Here is a 24,251-nt window from a genome sequence, read left to right on the forward strand (position 1 = left end):
GGGAAGGAACAAGAGATGTAGGATTTAAAGAGAATGAGTTTCCTTTGGAATATCATGAGTTTAAAGAGCTAGAGTGAACCAAGAAGTCTTCAATGGCTACTTTAGAATTATATTATCTAATTATGTGGTGTATGACTCCATTTTGAAGTCTATATATCTACAATTTTACCATACCTAGCACAGAGTTTAGCTCAGATTTGATGAACATGCCTATGCATTCAAGGAATGATTTAGGACAGATTGATATTATCATGAGTATCCAGCCATTCTAAACAAAAGTTAGTTGCCCAAATATATCATGCTGTGTTCTGTTTTGAATCACAGGTCTTTGAGCATTCTGCTTCCTTTTCTTGGAATGCCCTTCTGTCTAACCTCATCATTCACTTGGCTATGTCTGTCTGTCTGTCTTGTCTCAGTTTCAATGTCACCATCTAAAGCTCTTTCTAAGGATTCAGGATTCTCTGTGTAATTCCTTCCATTTTCAGTGTACCACTTACTGAATAGCCTGTTCCACTGTTTCCTGCTTACTATTTTTTATCACTAGTAAATAGCATAATACATAGAAATTTTTAAAAAATCCTTTTTGAATTGACTGTTAAATAAATAAATTTAGCCATAGGAAAGAACTGTCTGTCTCATTCATTACCTGTTTTATATTCCTTTACCAATATATCCAAGAATTAAATGGGCTTGACTTTGGAACAAAACTAAGGAACAGGATAGTTTCATATAAAGAGAAATAGATTATTCTAGAATAGGTATATGAAGAAAAGAAAGGAAGAATTTCTTTGTGAAACATCTATTAGCTAAATGCTATTCTGGGATCAAAATTCCATATGCCTCTTAAAAATGCCCAATAATATGAACTAAGTAAGTTTTGGAATGGCTGGATGATGACATTAGCTGAGTTTGGAAGGTTCAGGGCTTATACCTCAATTATACATATTTCATCAAATCTAACATGACATTAATTGCTACATGCACCATTATTTTACATACCTTCAAAAAAGAAAAGTAAAACCTGCTGATTATGACACAATGTTTAGGAAATATCTATCTTTAAGATACACTTCGATATTAGAGCTATTAAGGTGCGAAAAAATGTATATCTTACACTAAATTAAATACGCTAGATAAGAGTCAGAGTTATATGTTGAGGAAAAACCTAAGACTTCATCCAATCTCATCTTCATCAATTTACAAATGGACTGAGAACTCAAAAAGTTTAAGTACAGACAGGTACTCAGAAATTGAGCAAGTCAATCAACCTGTAAGACCAGATGGGCTGCTTTGCTCTGGTGTTAACATTTCATAATTCTGTGCACTAACATTAATATTAAAAAAGACACTCAGGGGAAACATATGTCATCATAACATGACACATGCCTCCTCATGTGAGAGATAGATAATTTACCTCAACAAATACGTTACTTAAAATTCTCTCTCCTCAAATATCTGTACCCTAGCATCTTCCCCAGTGAATTCAGGGTTTTCCTAGAAAGAGAAACCTGAATCCTCTTTCTGGCCATCAAGGAAATACCTAATGCGATGTATGTAAGTCTAACTATATATTGGAATTTTTTCCTCTGCTTCTTGAAAATCTTTCATTTGATCAAAGACTATTTTTATGGTGTTAGGCTATGTGATATTTCACATGAAGAACAAATCAAATCTGTCATCATTATGGAACATTTTAAAGTCACACCTTTAATGGCAACTTTAAACTTGATTTTCTTCAGTAAGTTTTAGCCTTCTTTCCACACAGTTCTGAAAGTTTTGTTTTAAAAAGCCACTTCTTCACCTTCTCTTTCCCTCATTTTCCTCTTCCCTTAATACCGTAATTGAAAACATCCCGCTCATCTCCACCCCCTCTAAAATTCCCCCACCTACCCGAAACCTTAGGCCCTCCTTTCAGTACCTTGCTGATAACAAAAGCATCTTCATTTTCTCTGGAACTCATGCAGAAGAAACATTTTAAGCTCAACTAAATAATTATCCACCTACTTTCTATTTCCTCCCAAGGGGAAAAAAAAAAGTTCTGATTGACTGAAAAATCACCAGGTTCTTGTCACCAGAATCCTTAATACGAAACCTTCCTTACACTCTTCCTTCTTCAGCTTTCTGGTTTTGATGTGGGAAGTGGCAAAATTAAGGGAATTTGCGGGTTGTATTAGATACATGAAGGCACATTTAATTGAATAAGTCATCGCGAACGCATCCACTATGTGACCGACGTGCCAAAGGCAATCACGCACATGAGCTCTGGGCAGTTATCCTCCAGTTTGCCATCCACTCCCACATGGAGGTATGAGAGTACCTGGAGCAACGCACTCAAAGCAAGGCTCCTGGTTCAGCTGGGAGGATAATCAGGGGCTGAAGCCACAGAATGACTTACCCAAGCGAGTAAAAACAAAGCTTCTCTTGGCAGACTCCAATTCCAGTTGCTTCATCATCTTCATCTTGCAGCAAGCGCTCTGCTTAGAAAGGATAAAAGAAAATCATTACTGAAGAAGGCCCACAACAGGGCCACCTCAAAACTGTCAGCTCATCTTTTGTACTTGTAAATACATCTGCACATACATACATACATGAACACACACAGACATACAGAACCCATTTTTCAGTTGGCAAAGAGCCCTTTCTGAAGCCAGAGCTGGCCCCTGAACGAGACTGTGATTTAGCAAAGTGTGACTTGCTGTTTACTCACTTCTCTCAATGCCACCTTTCTTCTCCTTGTCTCATCCTGAAGAGTCCCATTGTCTCATTCCTATTCTCTGACAGGTTTAAACTCCTTCCTGCTAACATGCTTACTAATAGCCGTTTCAAAAGTACTACCATGTCTGAGACCTTTTTACTGCTAGTGAAAGGGTCTTTAATGGTTGAGAGTAATGAAATGTGAAATGTGAATTTGGTTACTTGGAATTAGAGAATAAATCTTACTATTTCTCGGCTTTCTCAGCAGCTTGGTGTTAAGAGGGGTCTATTTTATATATCATTTTCTTCTGCCATAACATTATTCATAGATGTTTTCAAACACATGGGAGCTAGAAAAGATCTTAACAGTCATCTCAAACCATTTCCATTTTATAGGCTTAGAAACTGAGGACCAGAGAAGCAGGAGAGCATGGCCAGAGGTAACCCTCACCCGCATCAGATTCCCAGGGTCATCGAGGTTTCTAGAAATCTTGCCTTGGTAAAACTACACTTCTTGAGCACCCTGAATTTTTGGCATTTAGAAAGTGAAATAATTTAGCCTATATCATTTGGGAAGGCTGAAGAACAATGTCAACTTATGGACCCCCATGTTTGATGGCGTGTTCAAACTCAACCTGATTATTTCTATCAACAGGTCAATGGTGGCTTAAAAGAAGTCTTTCAAGCTAATCCTCTGGAGCCACCTAGCCCTTGATAAAATGATATTGAGCATCCCTGAAGTGTAAAGAAGCAGTCTGCTCCAATCCTCTAGGTGAGAAAGCCTTTGTAAAATCTTTTTGGCTATTTGCTTTAGCACTGTGGCTGATAAGGTGTTCTGAAGGCTTCCTGCTACTAGAACTTACTACACAGGACACAGTCTTTAGTATGGTATAGAAGCTGAGCCTAAGATTCTGCATCTGGCTGATGGCTTTCAAGATAAATAGAAGTTTCCATCTATGAGCAAACCAAAGCCACATGCAGAAAGCATACCTACTCTGAAAGAAAGCCTTATCCGTTTTGAAGCCACAGAATCTCACCAAATAAATCAAGTAATATGTTCATAATCAAAGATTATTAGCAAACAAGGAGGCCAGCTGTACTAGTTATCTACCGCTGTGTAACACACTATCCTAAAACTTAGCTTAAAATGACATTAAACATTTACTATCTCCCCAGCTTCTGAGGATCAGGAATCTGAGGATCTGGAACTTGGGTCCTGGGTCAGGGCTCTCGTAAGGTCATGGTCATCTGAAAGCTTGACTGGGGTGAGGAGGCACTTCCAAACAGACTCACTGATCGGCTGGCATGATGGTATTGGTCATTGGAGGCCTGAGTTCCCTCCTGTGAGCCTTCTCTCAGGCCAGCTAAGTGTCCTCAAGATACAGTAATTGATTCCCCCAGAGAAAATAATTCAATAGAAAGAAAGTCAGGCAGAAAACTACCCTATTTTATGTGCGAGTCTTCAATGAAAACATGAGCTAATTCATTTCAATCTTGGGGCAAAAAAAGGCAAACCACAAATAAAAAAGATAAGTTCAATTAAATTAAAATTAAGAAATTATGTTCATCAAAAGGAATCATAAAGAGAATAGAAAACAGCAAATTAGGAGAGATCATTACAACTCACTTAATAAACAAAGGATTTGTATCCAGAACACATAAATAATTTTCGACAAATCGATAAGCCAGAAAATCCAACAGAAAGCTAGGCAAAGGCCCAAACACAGGCACCTAGAAGAAAAAACATGTGGACAACAAACATATAATAAGGTTCTTAATCTAGATAACAATCAAGAAAAAAAAATTACAAACATAAGAAGACACAATTTCACACCTATTAAGTCGTCGCACATTAGAAGATCAGATAATACCAAGTGTTGGAGAGGAAGTGAATCAACAAAAAAGTTTGGGAGTTCTAGATTGTTACAATTACTTTGGACAACAATGTGGTGATTTGTAAAGATGAATATTCACACACCTGATCTCCACCCAACAGCTGTATGTCTAGGTCAGTGATTTTGATCCCTAGAGAGTATTTGGTAGTCTGGAGACATTGTCAGTTGTCACAACTGAAAGACACTACTGGCATCTAGTGGGCGGAAGCCGGGGATGCTGCTAAACATCTAGACTGCACACAGCAGCTCCATATGGTAAAGAATCAATCATCTGGTCCCAATGTCAATGGTACCACCATCAAGGAACCCAGCCCTACATATATACACAAGAGAAACTCCTGCACATATGTCTACCAGGAGATACAGAATATATTCAAAATAACCACCACAAACTAGAAGTAATACTTCCCTTTTGACAAGAGAATAAATCAATCAGTTACGAATTAGTTATTCAGTGAAATATACATGACTGAACTATAGCTATAGACAGTGAACTTTAGTGATGTGATACATGGGGAGAAGAGAGTAAATCTCATAAGATGTCCAAAGTGATATATTTAATGTAATGTTCAAAAACAAGGAAAACTAAAGCATCCAATATTTAGGCATACCTACAATCATATGCTTAAACTACAAAAACAGGCTAGACAATGATATATAAGATTCAAGGTACTGGTTACCTCTTGTGGAAGATAAAAGGAAAACCATGGAAAGGTGGGGGAAGATAAACAGAAGCAAGTTTTGTGACCATGTTTGAACTCTTGGATTGTATAAACGGGTTCACAGTTGTTCATTATGTTATCATACTTTATAACTTGTGTATGGATACAGGTACATGATACATGCATATATGTCATATATACTTTGGCACCAAATGTTACATTAAAATATAAGTAAATGGAAAAAAAGTATTCAGTGCGGAAGTTGTAAGGATGGTTTATACAATATGACCACACACATCACTTTGAAATTAGGGAAACAAACTCACTTTGTTTTTTTGGAAAGGAGATGCAAAATAAAAAATTACAATGTTTTTGTATTAAAGTCAGGCTCAAAATGCAGTATAATTTGCTCAGTGTTTTCCTTCCTGGCAATTCTCTATAATATCAGTCCCCAAACAAATATTGTTGACCTAAGCACCCCTTACTCTGAGATGTACTGGCAATAAACCCAGGGCAAATAAAAGATAACATATGGGTTTTTTTCCCTCTTTCTCTAGACTATGATCATACACTGGTAGGGGCATAATAATACCACATAACAAGAGGTAAGAAAGTAAATGATCCGTGTGGCTTTCCTTGGCCTTTAGGACAAAGGTCTCCTAGGGAAACACTGATTCCTTTTAAAAATCAAATCTTCAAAACAATGTACCTTTAACCCTAGGCTAGCAAATTGAGTAGCCCAAATGATCCAAAGTGCCATAACCACTTATTAATTTTAAGGAAAATTACAAAAATTACTTCCCTTTTTTCTTTGTTTCTCTCATTTTATTCTAACCAGGTGTTCCAAGTGCCAACTTGCGCCCTTGTTCCTGTCCTCAGCTGACTTTCCCATAATCCCTGCTAGAGTGTTAATTGAAAAGTAAGGTATTAACTGATTATAGCTTAGTATGATCCCTCCGAGGATGATTTTTATTTTCACAGGGGACTCATAAAGGTTGGTGTGGGTAGCAGGGAGTGAAGGCTAAGAGATGACCTTCAGGAAGCTATAGCTAACTCCAACACCTGAAGAAGCAAATAAAGAATATTTGTTATGCAGCCTCTGAAAGGTTGGCAAAATCTTGCTTCAGGCCCTGTTTAAACATCCAGGCTCTGTCTACTACTTTTGGAACTGAGCTGCAATAAAACCTCTTACTTCCCTGACCCAAGAGGAAATATTTTATGAATTATAGTGGACAGAATTATTTGGTCAACATTTAGACCTGAAATACTCTGAAGAGTGAGAAAGCTGCAGAAAAAAAAATATGTCTGGAGAAAGTACAAAGGCCAAAATCAATCAATAAAATGCTTAACAGTGTAAAGACAGGAAACTTTCCAAGGGTCCAAGCATAAACGTCAAAAGTATTTCAACAGAACCCAAAAGGCTTGAAGTTGAAGTTGTACAGAAAAAGTGAAGGGGATGGAGGGATGGATAGACATTTCCAAGAAGAATACATGTGTGTCTTGTATCTTTATTTACAAAGTAATTGTTCTACCACCTTCCTGCTTAACTGTCCTTGGTATTAGTAACTGCTCTGCCTGATAAGAAATGGTATCAGCTTTTTATAAAAGAGGTGTTCCTGAATCAGGATGTGTAAGCTCACAGGTAACAGCTAGAAACGAATCCAAACGAGCAGTCTTGGTCCTTAAACTTCATTGTGCATAGTCACTTAACAGTATTTATGTAAAATGGAGATTCTACGACCCTGGCTGATTCAGCAGTACCATAATAATCATGACTGATTCGGTCATGGCCCAGGAGTCTGCATTTCAGAGCACTCCAGGAGAGTCCAGTATCTGCAGTGGGCCACATGAAACAGGCTTAAGGAAACCAAACCTTTGAAATTCACAGGACGATTTAAAATTTATATGTTAATATACAAAGCCAACTGTAGCCAAGACATTTTAGGAAAAACAAATCCTACTAAAGTAAAAAGGCTTACAGTACCAAGTTTGATTTATTATATTTGGTATAACAGTATATGATACTATGACAGCGTGGTACTGTCACAATACTCAAATAAAGAATGAAATATAATATGGACTCCAGAAACAGATGATGGACAGATAAAAAAATCTATATCTATACCTACTTGATTTACAATACAGCTGACACAGTTGAGCGTCGTGGAAAGGATGGTCTTTTCAACACATGGTTCCAGGTCAATATTACAGCCATACTGAAAGAAATAAATCTTGATCCTTATCTCACACGATACACAAAATCAATTCCCTAGTCTTCCCAAGGCTTTCAGTCTTTACCAGGCATACATCTCATCAGAAAGCAAAGTTTCCAGAGTCTAATCAGTCATATGTGTTTTTTACTACACTTCCTCTTCATTGAATTAGTCATTTAGGTATTCTTCTTTATGGAGACTAAGATCTAATCTTTATGTATGTTTTGGAAATTTTATTTTCCTCTCTCCACTTTGCCCTCTGTTTCTTTCTCCTTCCTCCTTTACTTTATGCTTTCTGACAATCTATTCTTTTATCCAATGCATGAGATATCAGAGGAACAGGTCAGCAGCCGCCACACATACTAAATCTGGCCTAGAACTAGAAAACAAATCATGTTTATTTGTTTGTTTAAAAAAAAAAAACCTGTTGCCAGTATGATTGTGAGCTTTCACACAAAATCAGATTGTGGGACATTTCTTGAAAATTTGGAACATCTGGCCACACTAGGCCAGCAGCAGACCAAGGCAACTGCCTACTGGATTTTGTGAAGCACTTGCCTGCTTTAAACAGGGCAGCCCTCTCAGATTCACTTAATCCTCCCTGGGCCTACTTTTCTAGTATATATTACCTGCCTGGCCCTGTAGGAATCTGCATTTAAGGTCCCTGTTACTGTTCATGTTTAAATAAAATAAAATAAAATTAAAACATTTTTTAAAATGTTTTTAAAAAATTATAGATGCATAAATATTGTTTTCCATTCATATACAGTTTTCAGTGTTCTACACATAGGAGCTAAATAGATATTTTTTTTCTGCTTCACCTTTAGTTTTTGGGCATAAATCCCCTCTTGTTTTCGTAGGAGCACTAGCTCAAATTTGCAGATGCTGTGTGCTGCACATAAAATCATTGCATTTAAAACCATATGTCACACTGCATTGTTCAAGAGGCATCAATCCTTTCTTACTTGCAGATCTTTAAAGATATAATTTTATGCTCAGTTAAGATGGAAAAGAACATGAGGTTTGAAGATAAATCTATTTACCTTGGATGCATTTTGCTAAATTATTTCACCAAATGACTAGGTAGAGAGACATTAGCACAATATGGTAAAAGACAACTTCTTCAATTTACAGGTCTTCCTCCATAATCAGCTTCTAGGGCTTATAATCATCAGAGCAGCAGGATAAATGAGGATATGCCAAAGTCTGCCTCTTGTTTATTTACACATTCATATTACATTTTTAAAATTGCAGTAAGAACCTCAGTTCATAAAGTGACTTTGAATCATTTAACACTTCATGGGAATTTTTGTCCTATTTCAGACCATTATTATATTAGGTTGTAGAAAGGCATAAAACTCTATTATTATTTCATAGAGTTTAAAAGCAGCCAACTTGAATTGTAGAAAATAAGTAGTTCATATCTGTGAAAAGTCCTTCAGGAATAAGATACATTTCACTCTAACTATTCTTTATTCTCATACACAAAACGTGTATGGTTTTTTTCAAACCCAAAAGCACATGATAGGAGTGTACGTTTTAAGAAAATATGACCCTGAGGGCCCTGTTCTCTTCAGTAGTACATCTCATACAAAACACTATTCAAATGAAAACCAAACAATTCAGATCATAGCCTTGCAAAACTGGCTTCACTCAGTATTTACACATACGCACACACACACATGCATATACTTTTTTTCCCTCTTCAAGTGAGTATTAAATGACAGATCAAAATAGAGAAAGTGACCATAGATTACATCAGTGAAAAAATGTTGTAGCTCAAATGGTAACCAGAACCCCAACACCACTCAGCAAATCTAAGTCTTGAAAGCATTAACACTAAAATTTTAATGTTCTAAATAAATTTTTATGGTGGGAGTAAATAAAATGAATGTATAATCAGTCTGGAATACACATACACACAACCAGCATAAGGAATTTCTGATTTGGGAAGGCCTGGATCACAAATTGCTGCCATCACCATCAAGTGTGAGCACGTGCATGCTCGGTCATGTCCGACTCTTTGCGACCCCAAGGACTGTATCCCCCCAAGGACTGTATCCCACTCTGTCCATTCTTGCCTTGTCACAGGCAAGAATCCTGGAGTGGATTGCCATTTGCTACTCCAGTGCATCCTCCCAAGACTCATTTCTTTTAGGACAGAGACCTCATCCTCAGATTCTCACCCTGCCCACTTCTTTACACATCCACTCCAGCCCATTTCCTCTCTGTTCCACTTGTTTACTTTGAGCTCTAAGGTCAAAAGAAAATATGACAATCCCTCCCCTCACTCCCATCCCTGCCTCCTTCACTGACCCAGTTGCTGAGTGAGAAGGAAGAGAAGAGGTAGCGCTGACGACACGAAACGGGGATAGACATCTGCAAAGATAAGGAAGGAAATGTTTATAAGTTTCTGACAGTCCATTATCTGCCATAATTCCTTTCTTTCACATAAACTTAGTTCTGAACCTGCTCTTCAAAGCCCTTCCGTCCTTAAACATGTTTAAAGCCCTTCTCCAGCTCAGTTTCCCTGTGGGACATCTACCTTGGAAAGTGAAAGGGAAAGTCGCTCAGTCGTGTCGTACTCTTTGCCACCCCATGGACTATACAGTTCATGGAATTCTCCAGGCCAGAATACTGGAGTGGGTAGCCTTTCTCTTCTCCAGGGGATCTTCCCAGCTCAGGGACTGAACCCAGGTCTCCTGCATTGCAGATTTACAGCAGATTTACAGAGGATTCTTTGCCAGATGAGCCACAAGAGAAGCCCAAGAATACTGGAGTGAGTAGCCTATCCCTTCTTCAATGGATCCTCTTGACCCAGGGTCTCCTGCACTGCAGGCAGATTCTTTACCAACTGAGCTGTCAGGGAAGCCCAACCTTGGAAAGTGTTCTTCCAATTCAAGAACGTTTTGTCCTACTCTGGCTCCCCAAAAGCCCCCATCAGTTAATACTCCTTTTAATCTAGAAGCTCCTACTAAATCTTCTGAATGTATAACCTTGCTTTGCAATTTTCAGAATCCCAATCAATACTTGACAAGTTTCAAACATAAAAATCATATGAAAACTTCACCTTACATCGGCACTACAGTGAGTCCAAAATAAAATTCCCAATAAACCAGTAGTCAACATTCAACTTCTCTGTTCTTACTTCTGTGTCATCAGGTTGCTGGGGGAATTTGTATAATATTATAAAATAAGGACCCTACAAATTTATGGCTTCCAGTGTTGTCAGACACCTAACGCTGCACAGCAAGAAGCTGATTTGACTTACTGTCTTCCTGTTCTCTCAAACCTTTCCTTCAATTTCCTTGTCGTCACACTTCAAGTATGAGTGATGTTTGTATAAGTGTGTAGACAGATAGATAGAGAGATAAGATGGGTGGATAATCTGAATCCAGTTAGATCTCTTTCTCTTCTATGTTCATCAAATCTGTATCTCTTTCCTCTTTTCAAAATCAACATTGCCACTTTAGTCCTGCTCTATCAAATTTCTATCTCCATGGAGACCACACAATTTTAATTGCTCCTATTCCATCATACATCTCTTTCTCTTCGTTGGTTTCTATTCCTCAGCTAATAGATACTGTGGTACAATTATATATATATACATATATATATATATATTTGGTGTTTGACCCATGTTCCTGGCATAGAGCCTCCAAAACACTGAGTATTCAGAGTGTCTTTCATTGTTCAAAAGGAGGCCCTCTGGAACACACTTGAATCTTTGCTAGTGTGGTGACTCAGTGTGGGTTTCGTAGATAGTCTCAGGATAGGTCTGATCATCAGAAAAGCCAAACATGTCATTAGAAGGTAGGAACTCTCAGCCCCAACCCACCCTAGACTCTGGAGAGGGGAGGAAAGTGGAGCGGGGCTGGAGATTGGGTTATAAAATCTCTTGAATAATGAGATACAAAGAGCTTGTGTACTGGTGAACATGTAGAAGTGGGATGGTGGTGTCCCCAGAGAGGGTATGGAAGCTCCCCACCAAACCCACCATACCTTGCCATATACATTTCTTCCATTTAGCTGCTCCTGAGTTGAATTCCTTGTGATAATCTGGCAAAAGTAATTTTCATGCATTCTGTGAGGCATTTTACTGAATTATCTGAAAGGGTAGGGGGACCCCTGAATTTGTAGCCAAGTTGAACAGAATTGCATTAACTAGGGCAGTCTTGGAGAAGGCAATGGCAACCCACTCCAGTACTTTTGCCTGGAAAATCCCATGGATGGGGGAGCCTAGTAGGCTGCAGTCCATGTGGTCGCTAAGAGTCGGATCCAACTGAGCAACTTCACTCTCACTTTTCACTTTCATGCATTGGAGAAGGAAATGGCAACCCACTCCAGTGTTCTTGCCTGGAGAATCCCAGGGACGGGGGAGCCTGGTGGGCTGCCGTCTATGGGGTCACACACAGTCGGACATGACTGAAGTGACTTAGCAGCAGAGTAGGGCAGTCTTGTGAAACTGATCCTTTAAACCTGGGGGTGCTGACGCTAACTCCAGGTAGTGTCAGAAGAGGATGTGACTGTCAGGCACCCAGTTGATGCAGAGAAACAGGGAAGTATATTCTGCTATATTTCATTCCTAGCTAGCTCTTCTCAAATCTTTCTTTCTCTTCCTTCTAACCACGTAATCTCTTGAAAGACAAGTCCACAATAGTTATTAACCTTTCCTTTCCTTCTCTTGTCTCTCCTCCACTCTTCTCTCAATCTCTCTGTTGTTGTTCAGTCTCTAAGTCATGTCTGACCCCTTGTGACCCCATGGACCGCAGCACCCCAGCTTCCCTGTTCTTCACTACCTCTTGGAGTTTGCTCAAACTCGTGTCTGTTGAGTTGGTGATGCTATCTAACCATTTCATCCTCTGCTGCCTTCTTCTTTAGTCTTCAATCTTTCCCAGCATCAGGGCCTTTTCCAATGAGTTGGCTCTTCACATCAGAAAAGTGGCCAAAGTATTTAAGCTTTGGCTTCAGAATCAGTCCTTTCAACAAATATTCCAGGTAGTTGATTTCCTTTACTCTAGATCTAGGTTAAGATGACCTTCCTGTATTACTGTCTGGAAAGTGACTTCAGGCTTTTCGCTATAAGCTATGATTTCTGGGATGATCCTAGTGCTCACCTTGTTTGTTTTCTTCTCTCAGGATACCACCCTGATTTATATTGTGTCTAATGTCTGAAAGAGTTGCTTCATATAGTTTGTTCATCTTTCTAGTTTTGTTCTCATTTTCTAGATTTTTATGATGTGAGGATAAATCTGTTAATCCATCACGGCTGGAGGCAGAAGTTTGACATATCTTTCCAAAGAGACTTATGTGGGTAGTGATCTCTCTAAAATTTCTTTGCTTATAAGAGGGAAAATCTTACCTTTACATAGGAGACAGTATCCTTTACTCCAAAGTTTGGGGTTATAAAATGGGGATGGTTTATACCTCCATCTTTGTCAAATGGAAAAAGAAGTCAATAGATTGTATGTTTTTTCAGGCTGACATCTATTTGTACTTAGAAAAGCAGAGGTTATCCTCTATCATTCATACCATCTGTTCAGGATTAAAACATCGAATATCATATACGTTGCATCAGTTACCTACTCCTCTATAACAAACCATCCCCCAATGTTTGTGGCTTTAGATAACAACCATTTATATTTTTTTCCCTCGGGGATCTACCAACTGTTCAATCAGTTCTGCTGATCTGAGTGGGCTTGTTGTGGCTCACTTATTGACTTGTGCTCAACTTCAGGTCTCAAAGTCTTCATTTTTGCTCTCAGCTGAATTCTTTCACGTATCTTAGACCTCAACTGGGATAACTAGATTGGTTCAGTTTTATTCCACGTGGTCTGCATTTGGTCTCATGGTGGTGGCAGTTTTCCAAGAAAGCAAATGGAATTATTTAAGGCTTTTCGGTCTGGCACAGACAGCGGCTGCACTCTTTTGGCCAACACAAGTTATAGGGTCAGCCCATATTCAAGGGTTACAGAAACATACGCTGCCTCTTGATGGGAGGAGATGCAAGTCATATTGTGAAGGGTTTGAATACAAAAAGCAATGGAAACTTAGAGTCTTTTTAAAAATCCATCTACTATATACACTTTACCTACGCAAAATGATCTTATTTTAGGAAACTGACTAACTAGACTCAGAAAGATTACTGAGATCTGAAGTTTTCTCTCTTGAGCTTCACTAACCATGATGAGTCACTCTGGCATATGGGCAATGGGAACACTAGGAGATCTCATTAATCAGCCATCTATATCTGTCTCCGCTAGCCTCTGCTCTAGACTATTTCCATCTCCTTTATTGTTATTTTTGCCAAATCTTGAAACTATGCCATAACCTATGATCAAGCAAATACTATTGAAATGAATACTAGATGAATACTAAAACAAGTACTAAATGAAACCTATCCTGAGTGCCTTGGTGAAATATTTTCATAGAACTTTGTACCAATCCCCTTATAACATTTATCACATTTTTCCTTTCACTTTAGCTATTTATTTAATTGTATGATCCCTTGCTATACCATAGAGGCCATGAGTTCAAAATCATGTCCTTTTTACTTTAAGCCTCCTTCAGGAATAATTCACAGCCCTTTATGTAAGAGTTGGATAAGCTGAGAAAAATAGATTGATACATATAGCCTCCGGCTGCTTTTCTAATGAGTAGGAAGAATGGACTTCATTGTAATTTTCATCAATATTATAAATACTAATGGCTACAATTTATTAGATTTTTTTATTTTATTTTTAAACTTTACAAATTGTATTAGTTTTGCCAAATATCAAAATGAATCCACCACAGGTATACATGTGTTCCCCATCCTGAACCCTCCTCCCCATACCATCCCTCTGGGTCGTCCCAGTGCACTAGCCCCAAGCATCCAGTATAATGCATTGAACCTGGACTGGCAACTCGTTTCATACATGATATTATACATGTTTCAATCCCATTCTCCCAAATCTTCCCACCCTCTCCCTCTGCAGCAGAGTCCATAAGACTATATCTAAATATTGTTCTAAAAATTTTTAACAAAAACAGTAACTATTCATTGTTGCTTTACCTTTTAACTTCGATCTGTATTACAAATCTTCAGCTAATACCTGTCTAGTCAGGTCGGGGAAAGAACAGGTCTCTGGAGACAAAGAAATTAAATTCAAATCTCTTACTGCTGCTTCTCAAATAATGTTATCAATCTAAGATTCAGTCCCTAGAAACAGAGAGGTTTACTCATATTTATTTATTTAACTCATAACATATATTTAACTCATAACAAATACAGAAAATTAAAAGTGGAGCATCTAACACATAGTAGGGACTTACTGCAAGTTCATTTAATTCTATTTCTCCTCTTTCTCTCAGAAGACAGGTCTGTACTGCTGGCAAACACTTCAGAGCACAAGTGGGTCCTTATAATTTTACGGATACGGTTTTGAAAGATTAACTTGAAAGAGAATGGAGAGATTTGGTTTCTGTTTACTCCAAATCTTTTCCAAATTCCCTCTAGTTTTTTGGAGAGAAGTCTTGTCAAGTATCTGAAGAGTTGAGGATCACACTGGGATAACATTCTACCATCACAAGAGGGATGAACTGTTCTCCCTGTAGAGACTCAGAATTAGGGGCAGAGTCCTTTAGAGAATGGATCAGGGAAGATTTTAATCTTGCTTATTCCCCTTACCAGGGCCTTATGACCCATTGCTCAGAAGTACTTTGGTCATCTACTTTCTCTTGAAATCTTTACTCCTCCCTGTTTGGTAATTACAACCACTCTATCTTTGAGACTTGCACTCATCAAACTTTCCACAGTCCCCCAACACTAAATGACCAAAAGGCACTTAGGAGTTTCAGAATTCATTTTACCCATAATGCCACTTTTGGCTACAGCAAATGTCTAGTCTTTGCCATAGCATCACAGCAAATTTTAAAAGATTTTTAAAGAAAGAAAAGGCTAGAGAGCACAAGATAGGGAGTGGGAGTGGGTGTGGTAGGCAGAATAATGCCCCCCCTTCCCCAAACACACATACATGGCCACATTCTGAAACCTGTGGCTCACATGGCAAAAGAGTCTTTGGTGTTGTGATTAAGGATCCTGAGAGGGAGAGATTATCCTGAATTATCTAGGTAGGTCAAACCTAATATCCAATTATCTAGGTCCAACCTCTGTTGGCTGTGCAGAGAGAAATATGAGAATAGAAGATGGGTCAGGCAGATATGATTTTGCTGTCTGTGAGGATATAGGAAGGGGCCACTAGCCAAGGACTGCAGAGATTTCATAGAAGCTGGAAAACGCAGGGAAAACAGATTTTTGCCCTGAAGCCTCCAGAAAAGACTACAACTCTGTCAACACCTTGAATTTAATCCAGTGAGACCACACTGGCCTTCTGACCCACAGACTGCAGGATAATAAACGTGTGCCATTGACACCACTGCTTGTGGTAATTTGCTGGAGCAGCAACAGGAAACTAACATGATAGGAATTGGGTAGAGATCAGAGGAGACACTTTCTAGAAATGCACAGCTATCCTCAATCACATTTATCCTTTACTCAGAGATTCCTTTTAAAGCCATTGAATATAAACTCCTTCAATGAACAATGAGGTTGTCTCTCCAAGGCGAGAGTTATCAATAAGAATTTTTTTTCTTCTCCGTAATGTCACATCTCTGTGCACATACATATATCTGAGATTAAAATAAAAAACAGGATAAGGGAAACAGAAGTGATATAAGCAGGTAATATTATAAGCCTTCAAATCTCCATCATTATCATTGCCACAGATATTTGTCAACTGCCTGATGCATGTAAGGCATGTTGCTATATACTGAGGATATCAAATTCAACACTTGCTTCGAGGGTTGACACAATACCATTCACTTACCTGATGCCATGCTTAACTTATTTCTGAGCACTGCTTTTGGGAGATACTAGTAAAGAATTTTTTAAAAGTTGACTTTTTCTATGATATAGTGTTTAACAATGCCACCTGATCGTCCCAATGAAAATTGATCCTGGTAGGCACTAAATTACCAAAGTAGAAATCTGTCTTATTTTCCATCCTGTACCTACGAAGGCAAAGGTTTTTGGTGATTCATTTTAGGAAGATCCAACAGAAACTGGAATAGTAAAAGGATTGGCATTAGCAGAAGGTCACAGTCCCTTCAGTGTATGCTAACGAACAACCATATTGTGCCTTAACAATGAATTGAATAAAGATATAGAAGGCCATTCCCATCTGTTGTGTATGTGGAGAGAATCAATATGGCCTTTCTGTCTGTCTGCTGGAAAACTTTAGAGATATTGATGAAAACTGGCCCTTTAAGGACTGAATGGCAAACTCAAACCAATTTCTGATACCTTGCCGTTGTGTAATTTTGAGGAAGTTCCTCAACTTCAATGGGCTTCTGTTTTCTCATTTTAGAAGCATGTATAATAAATTTCTGAATCACAGAAATGTTATCAATATTATATGGGGAAAAGATTATAAAAGTGCCTATGATGTATATGATCCACATATTATAAGTAAAAGGTTTTTTATTCATTCTTTCATTTATTCAAAATATACTTGGAATTTGCAGATGCACTGACACAAGCCTTGGGCATAATGATTCCATAAGCACCTAAGAGTTGCTGACTTTCAAATTTTGAGATTTGCAAATGGAGTCACCAATCTGCCAAGATTTGCACAAGATGCTTTAACAGAACAATTATAAATTAACTCTCTCTTTTGTCTCATGCTTCAGCTTTAGATGTTTCATAACCAACTCCTTTGGAAAGGAAAAAATCTATCTAGCATATCAGCATTTCTCAAATACATCAGGGACTGAAGGGCTGAATCACAGTATCTCCTGGAGGAAAGAGATTTTCTACTCACAGACCTGAGATGAGAATCGTCTTTCCCAGCTTCACAAATCAGAAAAAAATAAAAACTCCATTTGAGATCGACATGTATGCACTGCTTTATTTAAAATGGATGGCCAACAGGGACCTGCCACACATCACAGGGAACTCTGCTCAATGTTATGTAGCAGCCTGGATGGGAGGGAAGTTTAGGGGAGAATGGATACATGTATATATATGGTTGAGTCCCTTTGCTGTTTACCTGAAACTATCACAATGTTGTTAATTGGCTCTTTTTTTTGTTTGTTCAGTTGCTAAGACACGTCAGACTCCCTGTGACCCCAGGGACTGCAGTATGCCAGGCTCCCCTGCCCTTCACTATCTCCTAGCATTTGCTCAAATTCTTTACATTGAATCAGTGATGCTATCTAACCATCTTGTCCTCTGCCACTCCCTTTTCCTTTTGCCTTCAATCTTTGCCAGCTATATGCCAATATAAAATAAAAAGTTAAAAAGAAAAAAGAAAAAAATTAGGTGTCTTTTCTGCTAATATTTTTTTGGTGTTGCAATTCTGAAGGAAACTTTTAAGTTTAATCCAACATCTTCATCACTTCTTAAAGACAAGACCATGCATTTTTGTTTTATATCCTCTATGTTCTAATCCATAGTAAAGATATGTATATCTTTATATATATTTATGTGTATATATGTATGATATGGCCTTCCCTTGTGGCTCAGCTGGTAAAGAGTCGCGTGCAGTGTGGGAGACATGGGTTCGATCCCTGGGATGGGAAGTTCCCCTGGAGAAGGGGAAAGTTACCCACTCCAGTATTCCGGCCTGGAGAATTTCATGAACTGTATAGTCCATGGGGTTGCAGAGTTGGATACGACTGAGCAACTTTCACTTTCATGTATGATATAAGAGAATAGATTTTTGAAAAGCACAAAAGCCTGCATTTAGGTCAATTAACCATGTGGTTTTTAAATTAGAAGACTACTAAAATGAATTTAACTTGCCTTAACCCTCTACCAGTAGTTCTCAATTCTGGTTGCAAAAATAGAATGACTTAGGCAATGTTTAAGAAATCTCTATAGCCAGTAGTGCCCCTCTTCTACCTTAATTAGTCTGGGATAGGGTCAGAAATAATGACCTACATCCATGGGTTAGTGGTTCTCAGCCTCAGTAGTTCATTGGAATCACCTGGGGAGCTTTAAAAACGATGCTGATGTCCAAGGCATATTCATGCGTATTCAGTCACATCCGACTCTTTGCAGTCCCATAGACTGTAGGCCACCAGGCTCTTCTGTCCACTGGATTTTCCAGACATGAATACTGGAGTGAGTATTTCCTACTCCAGAGGAATCTTCCATTTCCATTTCCTACTCCAGAGGAACCTTCCTCACCCAGGGATCAAACCCACATCTCCTACATTGGCTGGCAGATTCTCTACTGCTTAGCCGCCTGGGAGGCCCTGTCCAAAGCACACTCCAGACCTATTAAATAAGAATGTGGGTGGAGGTAGGGGAGACCAGTAGTTTTCAAGTTCCCCAGCATGTGCCACCAGAGTTGAGAACCACTGCCTTCATTGTGCCAGTAAGTAACGACTATGATGTACATTAGCATCAAATGATCCATTACAGTTTTATAGTCCAACTCATTGCAGCTGACTCATATTTGACTCATCTTTGTTTCACATATGGAATTAACAAATTAATTTCAAATTCTATCACATCTTTACTAAGATGAATATTGTCACTAATCAGAGAATTGCTCTAGTGTGTCTGATAAATTTGCTTCCACAATATTTTGAGAAGAGTCTACTGTGAGCAAATATTAATATCATCCCCTGTGAGCAAATGCTGTCTTGGAATTGGCCTTGGGCAATTCATGATTTCATGAGCATCCAGGTCTCTCATCCTTACTGATATCTGACATTTTAGGGAGCTTTTGAAACACGCAGTTGGCTTCAGGTGAACTTTATAACCTTCATTCTCACCACATTTTTAGTGTCTTCCAACCTCAGGGGAATACTTTTAAAATTATGGGGAAGTATGGGGTCTATATTACTTATGCTATTGTTTTTCTAAAGCTCAATCATGCCCAGAATTTCAGAGAAGATAACTCTTTTCTTGGCACATAAAGATTACCAGTCTCTAAAGTAGAACCATCTTTGTTTTTCTCAGTATATTTCTTCAGCAAGCAATGGAAGTATCACTTGAGTGTTATTGACTAATTTGACTTATTAACAATTAGCATAGTCTTTAGTATAAGGAATCATTATGTGTTTTCCTACATGGTCTTTGCCTAGAAACATTTTAATTCCATGGTCTTTGTTGGCCCTCTTGTAAATCTGTTTTGGAACAGGTTCCTTAGGCAGCTGGATTGGAAAAGAGGCTTTGTTAGTTGTGAAATCAAATTCATGGTCCTTCTGCAGTTTCGGTGTGAGAGCTCCATCTGGAAGTGGATCAGCCCTTACTGTCTCAGCATATGTCCCAGGGACTACGTTCTCCCGATAATTTCAACAACCCTGTGGTTCCAAACTCAGCAGTTTTATCCCTCCTCACTGTCATACAACCATCTATGAGCATCCAAACTTCAGAAAGCTAAAAAGAGTGTGGGGAGATATTTATAATGAAGAAATAGAACAGCACCTGCATCAAAATTAAGTAAGGCTGAAATAGTCCTACGGTTTATATTCTACTCAGGGTATGGAGGGGTTTTACTTTTTTCTGACTTTGTTTACATATGAGTCAGCTGAGTTCTCACCATTTTCCTGCAGATCAGGCTTTTAGTGTCACAGAATGATCTTCTCTGCCATTAACTCATTGGACATGTCAAACAACAGGGGTCTTTCTATTTACAGAGCTCTGGGGCAGAATAGAGTGGCTTACATTGTAGAAGTGGGAAGAGGGCAAAAAAAAAAAATGGGTTTTCTTATTGTAGATTTTTTTAAAAAAATACAGGACAAAAGTGTCCATGCCTCAGGATAGAATGGCCGCACAATCCAGATGGCCACTATGCCCTGGATAGAAGAAATTCACACACTGCTTCCTCTGCTTTTACATGGGCCACCACAGATAGCCCGCGTGACCCTCAGAGATTGCTCTTGGTCTTCTGCGTTATAAATACAACTGTCAGTGCCAATTTCTGGACCATGTCCATTGCCACCACAGGTGGAAACATAGTGATTAAAGCAGGATGAGTAAGAACTGAAGAACCAAATACCCTTTGGCACTGGATGGCATCCAGTGGGGTGGATTTCACAATAATAGTAGAGACATGGTTTCCTTCATGCTCCCCTTATTCTGATCTCAGACAGGTCCCTGTGTAGGCTGTTTCAACTGAAACCGTCTCCTGCTAAATCCCTTGCTGCTGCTGCTGCTGCTGCTGCTGCTGCTGAGTCGCTTCAGTCGTGTCTGACTCTGTGTGACCCCATAGACGGAAGCCCACCAGGTTCCTCTGTCCCTGGGATTCTCCAGGCAAGAACACTGGAGTGGGTTGTCATTTCCTTCTCCAATGCATCAAAGTGAAAAATGAAAGTGAAGTTGCTCAGTCGTGTCTGACTCTTAGCGACCCCAAGGACTGTAGCCTACCAGGCTCCTCCGTCCATGGGATTTCCCAGGCAAGAGTACTGGAGTGGGGTGCCATTGCCTTCTCTGCTAAATCCCTTAGACTGCTCTAATTCTAGAAGCTTAGCTCCCGATTACTGTACATCCTCTCAGAGGGAGTGGAAGTCAGGAAGAGGTTCTAAGGCCACAATTCCCAGAGGATAGCTCTGCTTGAAGATCAATGTCTGTCATTTGAAAGAATTACCAAAAGGTCACATTTTAGGTCCATGAGCCTCAAAAGTTAATGCCTATTAGTATCATTGTAAGCATTTGTCAGACATGCAAACTCTCAGATCCCTTTTGTCCAATTCAGAAGGTCTGGATTCAGAACTGGGGTGAGGGGGCTTGATAGATCCCCACACGTGATTCTGATGTGCAGTTTGGGAAGCACACTGAGTGTTGCTAACCTAAACTATAAGAGGCTTAGAGACACAGCAAGAGGAGTTTGTTTTATATATATATATATTTTTTTTTTCTTTTTTTCTTGAAAGGTGGGTTTTAAGGTATACTTGTTATCTATTCTCTTAAGTTGTTTTGGGTACCAGGTAGCCTTGAGACTATGAAACCTGAAGGCATATGGAGTTCTCTGGGTTAGTGCGTCCAGGTACTTGAAATGACTAGCATTAGCTAATGGTGACACACTCAATCGGTCAGTAAATTATAGTTGAACTCCTGTTCAGCTGAGAATTGTGCTAGGAACTGGTGGCACATAGTGATATGAAATGCATTACTAACACGTTGAGGGCAATGGACTTTACTTAAGAAGGACAGATTTAACAAAGATAATAAAAGCTAAGCTTTGTTTTCAACTGTTTCAAGAAAATTGCAGGGCATAGAAGAGAAGGAAATTTTTGAGAAGCAGGATAAAAATCACATTCAAAAACAAGGAGCTAAGAATTTGCCTTTTATATTCTAGGCATTTTAGGAAGTTCAAAGAAGTGGGGAAAATACAGGGATAGTGAGAAGTGGCAGAAAATAAGGTGGGTAGAAGAGATCTTGGAGATCATATGATAAGAACTCTGAGTTCTTGCCACAAAACCTTATTGAGAGAAACTAAAGAACACCAAAACAAATGAAGTGCACTGTATTCATACATTGGAAGGTTCAAAGCCTCAAGATTTCAAAAATAACCATTCCTCCTAAATTGAACTATAATTCAAAGCCATCCAAATCCAAATCCATGAAGTTTTGTGAAATTTGGTAGGCCTATTCTAAAATTCAGGCACTGTGGTATTATCAGAAGAATAGCTAAGCAGACCAATAGAAAAGTGTAGATTCTAGAAAAAAATGCACACACACAATATCACTTGATTTATAAAAAGATATCACTATATCACTGGTCTTCCCTGCTAGCTCAGTTGGTAAAGAATCCACCTGCAGTTGAGCTGTAGGAGTTGCTCGTATATTTTTGAGATTAGTTGTTTGTCAGTTGCTTCATTTGCTATTATTTTCTCCCATTCTGAAGGCTGTCTTTTCACCTTGCTAATAGTTTCCTTTGATGTGCAGAAGCTTTTAAGGTTAATTAGGTCCCATTTGTTTATTTTTTATTTTATTTCCAATATTCTGGGAGGTGGGTGATAGAGGATCCTGCTGTGATGTATGTCAGAGAGTGTTTTGCCCATGTTCTCCTCTAGGAGTTTTATAGTTTCTGGTCTTATGTTTAGATCTTTAATCCATTTTGAGTTTATTTTTGTGTATGGTGTTAGAAAGTGGTCTAGTTTCATTCTTTTACAAGTGGTTGACCAGATTTCCCAGCACCACTTGTTAAAGAGATTGTCTTTAATCCATTGTATATTCTTGCCTCCTTTGTCAAAGATAAGGTGTCCATATGTGCGTGGATTTATCTCTGGGCTTTCTATTTTGTTCCATTGATCTATATTTCTGTCTTTGTGCCAATACCATACTGTCTTGATAACTGTGGCTTTGTAGTAGAGCCTGAAGTCAGGTAGGTTGATTCCTCCAGTTCCATTCTTCTTTCTCAAGATAGCTTTGGCTATTCAAGGTTTTTTGTATTTCCATACAAATTGTGAAATTATTTGTTCTAGCTCTGTGAAGAATACTGTTGGTAGCTTGATAGGGATTGCGTTGAATCTATAAATTGCTTTGGGTAGTATACTCATTTTCACTATATTGATTTTTCCAATCCATGAACATGGTATATTTCTCCATCTATTAGTGTCCTCTTTGATTTCTTTCACCAGTGTTTTATAGTTTTCTATATATAGGTCTTTAGTTTCTTTAGGTAGATATATTCCTAAGTATTTTATTCTTTCCGTTGCAATGGTGAATGGAATTGTTTCCTTAATTTCTCTGTTTTCTCATTATTAGTGTATAGGAATGCAAGGGATTTCTGTGTGTTGATTTTATATCCTGCAACTTTACTATAGTCATTGATTATTTCTAGTAATTTTCTGGTGGAATCTTTAGGGTTTTCTATGTAGAGGATCATGTCATCTGCAAATAGTGAGAGTTTTACTTCTTCTTTTCCAATTTGGATTCCTTTTATTTCTTTTTCTGCTCTGATTGCTGTGGCCAAAACTTCCAAAACTATGTTGAATAGTAATGGTGAAAGTGGGCACCCTTGTCTTGTTCCTGACTTTAGAGGAAATGCTTTCAATTTTTCACCATTGAGGATAATGTTTGCTGTGGGTTTGTCATATATAGCTTTTATTATGTTGAGGTATGTTCCTTCTATTCCTGCTTTCTGGAGAGTTTTTATCATAAATGGATGTTGAATTTTGTCAAAGGCTTTCTCTGCATCTATTGAGATAATCATATGGTTTTTATTTTTCAATTTGTTAATGTGGTGTATTACATTGATTGATTTGCGGATATTGAAGAATCCTTGCATCCCTGGCATAAAGCCCACTTGATCATGGTGTATGATCTTTTTAATGTGTTGTTGGATTCTGATTGCTAGGGAGAATGACATTGAAACATGTAAAATATCATGTAAGAAATGAGTTGCCAGTCCAGGTTCGATGCACGATACTGGATGCTTGGGGCTAGTGCACTGGGACGACCCAGAGGGATGGTATGGGGAGGGAGGAGGGAGGAGGGTTCAGGATGGGGAACACATGTATACCTGTGGCGGATTCATTTTGATATTTGGCAAAACTAATACAATTATGTAAAGTTTAAAAAAAAAAAAAAGAATCCACCTGCAATGCAGGAGACCCTGGTTCAATTCCAGGGTCGGGAAGATCCCCTGGAGGAAGGCATGGCAAATTACTCCAGTATTCTTGCCTGGAGAATCCCCATGGAGAGAGGAGCCTAGAGGGCTACAGTCCATGGGGTATCAAAGAGTTGGACATGACTGAGCAACTCAGCACAGCACATCACTGTACCACAG

General features: G+C 38.7%; 1 protein-coding gene across 16 annotated transcripts in view; it reads right to left on the minus strand.

Moving 5' to 3' along the window:
- The window catches only part of LOC147347678 (uncharacterized), a 302,519-nt gene that overhangs the window by 235,856 nt on the left and 42,412 nt on the right, over nt 1–24,251 (minus strand). For 6 of the 16 annotated variants that reach the window (XR_015152453.1, XR_015152454.1, XM_086370111.1 and 3 more), the window contains exons 2-3: nt 4,322–4,425; nt 2,396–2,474 (exon numbers count right to left, since the gene is read on the minus strand). Coding sequence is in view for 4 of the 16 variants with exons in the window: in XM_086370111.1 (XP_086226237.1) it covers nt 2,396–2,474; nt 4,322–4,425 (183 nt within the window). In the remaining 12 variants the exon portion in view is untranslated. Of the gene's footprint in view, nt 1–2,395; nt 2,478–2,588; nt 2,709–4,321; nt 4,426–7,380; nt 7,468–24,251 lie in introns of those variants that run through there. The other 10 variants (XR_015152457.1, XR_015152455.1, XR_015152462.1 and 7 more) reach the window with 6 other exon arrangements.

This window comes from Bos grunniens, chromosome 23 (assembly GCF_055505025.1).
Source record: "Bos grunniens cultivar Pamir isolate PY7600 chromosome 23, Bosgru_T2T1.0, whole genome shotgun sequence".
Taxonomy (NCBI): domain Eukaryota; kingdom Metazoa; phylum Chordata; class Mammalia; order Artiodactyla; family Bovidae; genus Bos; species Bos grunniens.